Source organism: Trachurus japonicus, chromosome 17 (genome assembly GCF_045865225.1).
Source record: "Trachurus japonicus isolate A0001 chromosome 17, Traja_1.0".
NCBI classification, from domain to species: Eukaryota; Metazoa; Chordata; class Actinopteri; order Carangiformes; family Carangidae; genus Trachurus; species Trachurus japonicus.
In genome coordinates, this window is record NC_140923.1 from 29214843 (window position 1) to 29225685 (window position 10843).

Consider the following 10843-nt stretch of genomic DNA (forward strand, 5'->3'; position numbering starts at 1 on the left):
TTAATCAGTCTTTTTAAACTGGATTTTAATCTTGTTGGCTGGATACTAGACTTTTTGACTAACCGCTCCCAGTGTGTGAGGGTAAATGGCTCCTTTTCAAATCAGCTGCAGTCCTCCTCTGGATCTCCTCAAGGATTATATACTGTACACTAATGAGTGTACACTGTCGCAGCAACTATGTTAGACATATTAAATTTGCTGACGCATCATCGTGAGTCTTCTTGAAGGGGGTGAGCTACTTGGCCTGTCGTAGTTGATTTTGTATCATGGTGTGATGAATCCTTCCTCCAACTAAATGTGTCCAAAACGAAGGACATGATGATCAACTGTAGGAAGTCCAGTCCTTGTCCTGTATTAACCATGATCAAAGGTGCAGATATTGAGCTGGTAGACAGTTATAAATACCTGGGAGTGGTTGTTGATAATAAATTATGCTTTGATGCTCATGTTGTCTCCACAAAAAAAAAAAATACGGCTCTATTTTTTGAGGAAAATATACTCTTTTAATGTTTGTTCAGAGATGATGACCCTCTTTTATCCAGTCTGAGGATGTATTGTTGCCCTCAGGCCATTGGTGGAAGGTGCCTGCTCTTCGCACTTTACTCATTGAGTGCCAACCACGTAATTTCTCGTTTTTCGTTCCCATGCGTTGAGTGCCAAAAACGAGATTCCTCGTTTTTTGCTTTTTTTTTTTAAATTATGAAACTAGACACTTTGACACACCTTATGTGTAAATTTGGGGACTCTACGACGAGCAGAACTGAAATAGATGACGATCAAAAACTCATGACAGCTCATGATCTGGAAGTTTTTATCATAACACGGCTTTTGCAAACGGAGTTCTGCATGTGGATGCAGCGCAGCTGCTCCGCTCTCACCTGCGAGGCTCCAGCAGCTCGGAGCCGAAACAGGAAGCTCTCAGCCGACAGTCCGGTCTTCATCTGGAGCAACACCGTGTCCTCCCCAAGGTCCTCCCGTGGTAAAATGTGATGATCCCTCGGTCAAAGCAGACCGGCATCACCGACCCGTACCACAGACGGACCGCAACCACTGGTGGGACCGGTGTTCCGGACCTGCTGTGGCCGAGAGACCATCACATTCTGCGGCGAGAGGCTGTGCCACGGCACGGTGCGTCTGTGTTATTGTTGTTTAGTGGCGCCCCCAACGCCCCTGATGGTGGTTTTGTGAATAGAACAACATTTGTTGTATATATTTATCTTACACGAGCCCTTTGATCCAGAAATGCAAGTGTCAGAAGAGCGACAGGCACAAACAGAGCGCCTTTCATAAAAGACGCTCTATCTCCTTTTCAAGAAAAAAAGGAGGGATTTTGGTGAAACCCAGCCATGTTTAGCTTGACTTTTCTCAGGAACAGAGGCATGTAGAAACAAACGGTTTGTGGCCATTTGAAGCATAAAGCTTCACCTTTCAAATGAGCCACAGTATGTGTTGGTGGCAATAATATAGAATACACTATGGCTCTACAAAAATCGTCAAAAATGGTCTAAATTGCCGGTACACTTGACTAAAACTTTGGAAAGGAGCACGGCACTCAATGAGTTAAGAGGTTTAAGGTTTCCTTCATCCCCACTGCCATTCAGTTGCTGAATAACGTAACAAATTGATATGTTTACTTGAACAGATTTTTCAGGCTGTAACCTGCTTAGCTTGCATCTGCACTTTATGTTCCATGCTGCTTATTTATTTATATATTACAGGCACTTTTAATCATATTTTATCCTTACAACAGGTTCTTTTAATTTTCCCATGATATGTTCCATGTTATTTGTTGCTGCCCATTTGTGTATTGTGTTTGAATGTCTCTTTGTGTAGTATCTTCCTGACTGCAAACCCATTTTCCCTGTCTTGGTACAATGAAGATACTTGAACTTGCTATATGTATATATAAAAGAATAATTAAGGCAACGAAAACCAAACAAATTTCATTTTATAACGATTACACACTTATACAACTATATTCATGAATAGTATATTCAGATTTTGCTAATAGACCTTGCCAATTATTACACACTTGACCTTTAATGTTTGTATTAATGATTTAATTGGCAACTAGCAGACGTTTTTAAAGAAAGTAAAATAAATAAATAAAGATACAATAATTTCACAAATAAGCTTGATAAATTGATTGGTTCTCCTTTTCAATCAGTGACTATAAGAGACATAGAGGTGGTTGGTTGAGGTCTCCAACATATTGTACTTGTAAACATAATTGTCTTTCAATAGAGCAGAGATAACAGGTTATAAAGTTACACTCTGGGCAGGAGGAATGTGGTTGTCTAATCTACTATAAAGTTTCCCAAACGACTTCTGAGTCATGTCATATTATTCCACTTTTATTTACCCCTCCAGCGTGTGTGTTTTATTTTGAAAGAAGTGGGGGCAGGCTGAACCCGGTCACCTTCGAAAGCACAGCGCAGAGCATCTTCTCAGCCTCACTGCTGCTCCAGGACCTGGACCATCACTGACAAGTTCTTTTATTTCACCTCATATCGGATTATTACAAAAGAGTAAACATGAGGGATGTTTATTTTCTGTTTTGCGCGGTTCTGCTGTGCGGTGTCAGCGGGCGAGTTGTAAACTTCACCGGGTCGCCGCAGTTACAGAACCAGCCCGGCTCTGGTTCGATCCCTGTGATGAAACTGGACTCGTCGGCCGAGGTTCACAGGACGCGACGGAAACGGTTCATCAGTCAGAGCGACATGGTGGCGATCCTGGATTATCACAACCAAGTCAGAGCCAGCGTCTTCCCGCCCGCTGCAAACATGGAGTACATGGTAAGAAAACAGTCATGCGACCATAGATATACTGTGTGTGTGTGTGTGTGTGTGTGTGTGTGTGTGTGTGTGTGTGTGTGTGTGTGAGTGAACGAGATTACTGTAAATTACATTAGGCTTTTTTCAATAACATATCAGCCATATGAACTTGATTTCATGAATTTCCTTGACACCCAAAAAATATACAATATATATTAAAGTAGGTATGATATAACACAACATATAGTTTGTCAAATAATCAAGGGTTTAAAACTTGTGAGGCAGAGAGAGAGAAGTCACAACTCATCCCTGTGTGTTACAGTTGGATTTACCAGATCCCAGGGGCGTGTCTAGAATGTTTTTCTTGGGGCGGCAGTGGGGGTGGGTGGGTGGCATAGACCGTAGAATGGTGACGCACAAAATTAAATCTATTTTAATACCCTATACATAGGGCTGTATGGTATACTGGTTCATACCGAAAACCAGTCTTTATTTTTGTTATGATATGCTGGTGAAGAACAATGTCCGGAACGTGTGCAGCGGAAAAGTGTTTCAGCTGAGACCCATTTCACTGCTGCCCACCAAACAGGTGTGCTACATGGTGCAAGAGCGGGAGCTAAGAGAAAAAGTTCTCACCATGAAGTGAGAAAAAAAACCAAAAAAAACACGACGTAGAGATGGCCCACTAGCCAGGCTAGCGCCGCCTACTGGTTCCGGCAAATTTCATTTGCCTCAACAATGTAGTCAGGACACTAGCAATGCGTTTCGGTTTGCTCCGTCCGCCAGAGCGGACGGACCAATCAGCGAACAGACGGGTAAGTGAAGGCGATGACGTTGAACTCAAGCGCTCAAGATTAACCTATGAGCTTAACCGGTGTATAGCACACGTGACCACCAAGCAGCAGCGATTAGTTGAAGCAAATGTAAGCAACCGCCTCCCGGAAGCAAACGAATCCCTATGGCTCGTGTTCAGACGCTTTTTGAAATGTAATGAAATAAGCGGCTGATGCATCAGGCTAATGGCCCACTGCAATGCCCGCCAAAAAAAAAAAAAAAAAATGCTGCTCATGGGATATTTCAAAGCTGCAAACACTGATGACAAGGAGAGCAACGGCCCCCTGACGATTGTTATTTTATGTGTTGTACGTGTGACCAATATTGTTCTGGTCTGCCTTGAGTGGGTTTCGGAGAGGCAAAGAGCTCCTGTGCCTCTTAACCTACGCTGCTTCATTGCATAACTCAGTGTGAGCGGCACGTACGTTCACGTTGCTTTCGTGAATTGTAAACACAGTCGCCCCCTCGGTTTTTGCGTCCAGCAGTTTAGCGGCTAATTCAACTGCAGTGATGGATAACTGTACCGGAGAGGCTCAACAACTTTGGTGGTCCAATATCGCGATTCTGTTATTGATGAGTTGGGTTTTAATAACAGCTGATAACTGTGTAGATGGCATGGATTGTGATGAGAAGGTGTTGCACACATTGATAATGTTAATTAAACTGGGGATTTGAATGGATTTCACTCTTGTTGTGGTGGGAATAAACACATCTGTTCGTATATACATTAGTATATTAACCACACCTCGCTCCACACCTCGCTCCTTGAGTCGAATCAGAGTAGGAGTTATTCTAAGTGTTCTTACTGCGTTATGTATTCCTGGTGGTGGTGGCATGGAGGGCCTTGAAAAAGTGGTTAGCTCCGGGGCCCATAGTGCTTTAATTTGGGCCTGGTCTGAAGCAGCGGGAGCAATAATCACGTAGCAGTGGATTACTGTACACGGCAGAGTACAGCGTCAGAGCTGTCCTCCCTGTCGCTTCCATGCCGCGGACTGGATGGACTGGTGTCATGTGACTGCACAGCCAGTTGTAGCTTTTCAGGGGATGGTGCACATAGGGAGAAAATTAAACAGGGGCAACCAGAATGTGCTCCCACTGGAGCTAAGATTTGCCCAGTCGGCAGAGTGTTTTAAGGGTCAACTGAAGACACTTTTGTTTAAAAGGGCTTTTGGGTGTTAGGTGGTGTGGGGTGTGACTCACCTCTCATTTAACATTGTTTTGGCTTGACCCCCTTGTGCCGGTCAAGTGCCACATGATGTTTTCCTCTGTTTTCATCTTTGCTGTCCCTTTGTAACATGCACAGTACTTTCTATTTTTATTCGCGTATTGTTATTTATTGTATTATGGTTTTTATGTACGCTGTGAAGCACTCTGTGTATTCGTTCGCTATATAAATAAAGTACTTACTTACTTATTAAATAACCAACACAGGATTAACACAGGCATGATAATATCAGATATGTTCTCAATAAATTGATTGATTGATTGATTGATTGCAGGCACAGTACCTACATGCCAGCCTCGTATTGCTCAAGTGTCTTTGAACTGACATCCATTTTTCATGAACGTATACAAGCCAGATACATACAATTTTTGAAACAATGCAAAAAAAAAAATATATATATCAACCTCAGATACTGCTTTCACTGAATCGTCAATAACGAGGTGGAGACACTGTGTATTGCAATGATCCTGATTAATCCTTGCTGCAACCCGTGCATCTCCCAGACATCACTGCTGCCCCATCGTAACCTTGACCTACAAGATTAGACTCAAATGGCCATATCTTTCCAGACACTGAGTCCTGCTGCATCTAGTTCCCTAGGTCTCTGGAAATCTAAAAAGCTCTCATTAACTGCACCATTTTAGTAGTACTTAAGTACTAATGGCAGTTGCTCAGATCTTTTGTTTCATCTGCAATAACCGAAAAAAACCTCTGACATCTTTTCTAAAATTTCATTCTGAAATGTGTTACAGATACAGGAATTGTATATTTGCGTTAGGTTTCAATAGTTGTCATAGTTGCGGTAAATGCATGGATCTATTAACGCTGGCTTGGATGTCCATTTGTGTGATATCTATTGTTAAAAGCTTGCATGATGAACTACATATGTGTTTTACAGATTTTCAATGAAAAAAAAATCCATGCATTTACCGCAACTACTGAAACCTGGAAACGTAAACATACAATTCCAACCTGAAGAACAAAACCGGCTTACGTTTTTCACGTTCAGAAAAGGTGGATACTTGGCATTGCCTGATGTATTCCTTTTTTTTTTTTTTTTTTTTTACATCAGTGTGTCATTGTGTCTTGCAATCAATTCAATCATTTATTCAATTGTTTTGTCCTCAGCTTTATTTTGTAGGTTTGATCTAAAGCTTCTTATATAGAACAATCTGTAAGAACATCGCATTAACATGCCCTTCTGATTTTTCATGCCATTTAACAGAAAAAGACTGTAGCATAGTTATACTACAAATCCTGCATAGTTCCTCTTCAAAGGACAATTCAACCAGGGGCTATAGTTTCCTAATATTTTAGGTCTAAAAGAATGAATCTGAAGATTTTCTTTTTAATTGCTCCTGTTATGCAGTAGTTCTGTCTGTCCCCACATCACCACAGCAGCATATGGGAGCTGATGGAGCTTATGCTGTTTAGGCTGTTTACATCCCACAAAACCGCTTTTTTCACAGGTAACAGGCATAACAGGAGACATTACCCGTTCGTACCCGTAAATGTAAATGTAATCAAAGTACAACTAGTGAAACTAGTAAATCAACTTGGACCCCAGGCGTTTATAAGAACCAGGCGCGTATTTGCAACAGGCTACTTATTTTTGCAATGACTTTACAATCACTTTTTTCCCTGACATATCTTTATTGACATCAGACAATAAATACGACAGCTTCCAGCGCGACCTGTCCCGCTCCCGTGTTTGTGTGTCTGCGTGCACCCGCACGTGAGAGAGAAAGCGGGAGGACAATATATTACTATTTGGTCACATTTAATATAAGTAAGTAAGTAAGTCAAATTTTATTTATATAGCACTTCTCACAGAGAAGACTCACAAAGTGCTTCACAGATACATAAAAAATACAAACATCATACCACTATTATACAAAATAAATAACAACAAAGCAGCAGCATAATTGAAGAGACGTACAGCATCACAATACAATATCCCAATACAATACCCCCAGGCTTATTGAAATGCCTGCCTGAACAAATACGTCTTTAACTGTTTTTTAAAAGTGTCGGCAGAAGAAGCGGCTCTTAACTCGAAAAGGAGAGAGTTCCACCAGGGCCGGCCGCTGGCATAAACACTCTATGCGGTTGTTTAGGGCCACAACCACTAGAGGGGGCCACACGATCAATGTGTTTTGCATTTTGTCCCTCTCTTTATTCCAATACAACAAATCACGGTAACATATCAATTTAAACTGACGTATTATTAGCAAACTATACAGGAAAAATACACAGGAGTGAAAAAATAAACCAGTAAAGTCAGTTTGTGACTTGCTGCTTCGTGCGTAACCATGGTGACACGGCACCGCAGCCGGGGCGTTATGGGTAATGTAACGTTCCAATCTTTATTAAGCCCTTGGCCTTGTTATACTTGCTGGTCTGACTGGGAAAACAGCATTATGGCTCCTAAAAGAAAATTTAAGAGTGGTGCTGAAGGACGTAAGAAAAAAAAGATGGAGATGGAGAGAAGAGCACAAGATAAAGGTATGTTATAATGTGACTGTTTAATCTCAGTGAATTAACTGGAGCAATCTGCCGTTTTGCTTGCTAGCACGCTGCATTGCAGCTATTGTAAAAAATAGCATTCTGAGAGCACTTAAGTGTTGTGTCCGATATGTCGGCAACACTGTCAACAGTATAAGCAGGGGGTTATTAAACGTAATAATACATAAGCAAGCTAGCCTGTAAGCTAGCTGGGCAGTCAGGCTCAACACTGCAGCTGGGGGCGGGGATGACGAGGGCTCTCTGCTGGCTGCGTCACGTGTCAAGAGATGTGAAAAGTAGACGGTGAAAACACAGCTTTTAATCAAGAATGGACTATGAACAGACTCTTGCAGGTAGTTCAATGTGTCAAATAAGCACTTCTTTTGTGATATTATATAGTCAATCCATTTTATTTTAGGATGCACATTTTTGTCAAAAGCTCACTAGCCCCCTCACTATACTTGAAAAGAGAAAAAAATAAACTATAACAATAATTAACATCTGTGTATAATGTGAATGATAGTTTCTTGGGGTATACACTCATTCACACATCACATCAATAGTATGTGTTGAAGCTACAGGCCAAGCAATAACATGAATAGGAGTCTGGTTTTAATGTTTTATTGCAACATTAAATTTGTGTTTTGATTTATTATTTTAATATCATATTCAATATCTGAACTGTCCCAAAAGGTTTAAGGATATCCATTTACTTTCCAAGCTAGGTTAAATAGTTTTTTTTTTTTTTAATCTCATATAAAAACATATAAATGTACATAAAAATAATAATATTTAAATTTATTATTTTTTCAGGGGCGTTATTGAAATATTTTGGACCGACCTCCGCTACACCAGGTCCATCTACGTCATCAACTGCCATGACTGCTGCTGAAGGAACATCATCGGAAGCTTCAGGGGCATCTACTCCGTCCTCTGATGTGAGTGTGGCCGCAGAGGACGTAGCTGAGGCACCACAATCCTCTACTTCCTCCTCTGACATTCCACCTACAGAGGCCATAACTGATGTGCCTTCTACATCCACTGATGTTCCCTCTGCCACCTCCCAGGATCCACCTGCAGCACAACCAGTAGATCCATTTGACTGGCCATCTGTCCTGTCAGATGCAGACAGGACAGACATTGTAAGCAGAGGGCCATTTCAGGTTGACCCATCATTCACCTTTCCCAGAAGGCAGGATGGAAGACGTTTTCATTACCACTTCACATATAGGACACTGGTAAATGAGGAAAAAATTTAACGAAGCTGGCTTGTCTACTCCAAGAAAAACAATGCCGTTTACTGTTTCTGTTGTAAACTGTTCTCCAGCAAGAGCTAGAAGTTGGTTAAAGAGGGACTGTCAGATTGGATGAACATTGGATCCCTGTTGAAAGCCCATTAAAACAGCCCTGATCACACCAAACATATGGTCACGTGGAAAGAACTGGAGCTTCGACTTAAGAAAGGCAAAACAATTGACCAGGTAGAAATGTCACTCAATGAAGCATCACGAAAACGCTGGAGGGAAGTTCTCAGGCGGCTGATTGCCATTATTCAGTCATTGGCTGAAAGAAACCTGGGTCTCAGGGGAACTGTTGACACTTTACACAGTCAGAATAATGGCAACTTCTTAAAAGAGGTGGAACTTTTAGCCAAGTTTGACCCAGTCATGAGGCAACATGTTAACCAAATTGAAAGTGGAATGTATTCACATTCCACCTACTTAGGCAAAACAATTCAGAATGAAGTGATTACATGCATCAGTGACAAAATTATGGAGACAATGGTGGCTGAAATTAAACAGTCCAAATATTATGCCATCATTTTGGATTGTACCCCAGATCTCAGCCACTTGGATCAGATGTCTGTTGTGCTCAGAACAGTGAAGTTGGGAGAAGCACCTGAGATCAGGGAGCACTTTTTGGGCTTTCTGATTGCACCAGAATTGACAGGACTTGGGTTGTCTGATCTAATTTTGAGCAGGCTGGAAGAACTGAACATTCCCTTCAGTAACTGCAGAGGACAATCATATGACAACGGTGCAAACATGAAGGGCAAAAACAAAGGAGTGCAGGCAAGGCTTTTGGAGAAGAACGCACGTGCCCTGTATGTCCCCTGTGGGGCTCATACTTTGAATCTAGTTGTGGCTGATGCTGCCAAGAACTCTGTAGATGCAACCTGTTTCTTTGGCAATGTTCAGAAGATTTACAATCTGTTCTCAGCTGCTACCCAGAGATGGTCCATTTTGAAACAGCATGTGACCATTACTGTAAAGTCCTGGAGTGAGACAAGGTGGGAGAGTCGTGTCAACAGCATCATTCCTTTGCGCTACCAAGCATCTGGCATAAGGGATGCATTGCTAGAAGTCAGGGAAAAGGCAACAGATGCCATCACAAAAATTGAAGCACAATCTTTGGCAGAGGAGGTTGGGTCATACAGATTCCAAATCTGCACAGTTGTGTGGCATGACGTCCTCTCCATGATCAACACAGCCAGCAAGCTACTGCAGTCTCCCACAATGCAGCTGGATGTGGCAGTCAACCTCCTGGAGAGTACTAAGAGGAATCTCTTGAGCTACAGAGACAATGGCTTTGCTGCTGCACAAGCTTCTGCAAAAGATGCATGTGAGGAAATGCATGTGGATACTGTACTGAAGGAGAAGAGACTGCGAAGCACAAAGAAGCACTTTGCTTATGAATCACCAGATGAACAGGTCAAGGATGCCCTGAAGTGGCTAGAGACCACATTTTTTAATGTGATAGTGGACTCTGCTATTACATCTTTGGATGACCGGTTTGAAACACTTGGACGAGTTGAAAGCAAGTTTGGGGTGCTGCAGAACTTCTCAGCCTTGGATGAGGAAGCACTGAAGAAACAATGTGAGGAGCTTGAGAATACATTGAGGATTGGAGAGGATGCTGACATTGATGGCAGAGAGCTGGCCATGGAAATAAGGAACCTTCCTCAGCTACCCACAAACAGGATGTCTGCATTTGAACTGCTGGACTTTGTCCACAAGAAAGAACTGACAGAGTTGTATCCAAATCTTTGGATATCCCTGAGGATTGCCTGTACCCTATCAGTGACAGTGGCATCAGCTGAAAGAAGCTTTTCAAAGCTTAAGCTGATAAAGACCTACCTGCGATCATCTATGGCAGAAGACCGCCTCACAGGACTTGCCATCATTAGTATAAATCATGAGGTTGGCAAACAGGTGTCCTACGAGGATGTCATTGATGATTTTGCTTCAAGAAAAGCAAGGAGGCAAAGATTTTGAGAACTTTCTTGCTGATGTTGGATGGTGGTGAAAGGATGAAGCTATAGTTTTTACAGTAGCCTATAGCTGCTCTTTTGTACAAAAGTTAACACTTTTCACTATATTTATTTTGAATACTTTGCACTGTTATACTATAGTTTTATTTTCTATTTATTTGTCAGATTTTTAGCTTTAATTGGTTTCATTTGTCATTGGCTTTACTTATTGACCTTGTTATAGGCAAGTTAATT

The 10843-nt window shown here is 41.7% G+C and overlaps 1 protein-coding gene across 1 annotated transcript in view; it reads left to right on the forward strand.

Annotated features, from left to right (window-relative positions):
• The first annotated feature begins 2503 nt into the window (after positions 1–2503).
• LOC146970890 (peptidase inhibitor 15-A-like) overlaps positions 2504–10843 on the forward strand; it is a 194555-nt gene continuing 186215 nt past the window's right edge. Inside the window, exon 1 of the mRNA XM_085804857.1 lies at positions 2504–2795. Coding sequence (XP_085660983.1) covers positions 2535–2795 — 261 coding nt within the window. The 5' untranslated portion in view covers positions 2504–2534. The remainder of the gene's footprint in view (positions 2796–10843) is intronic.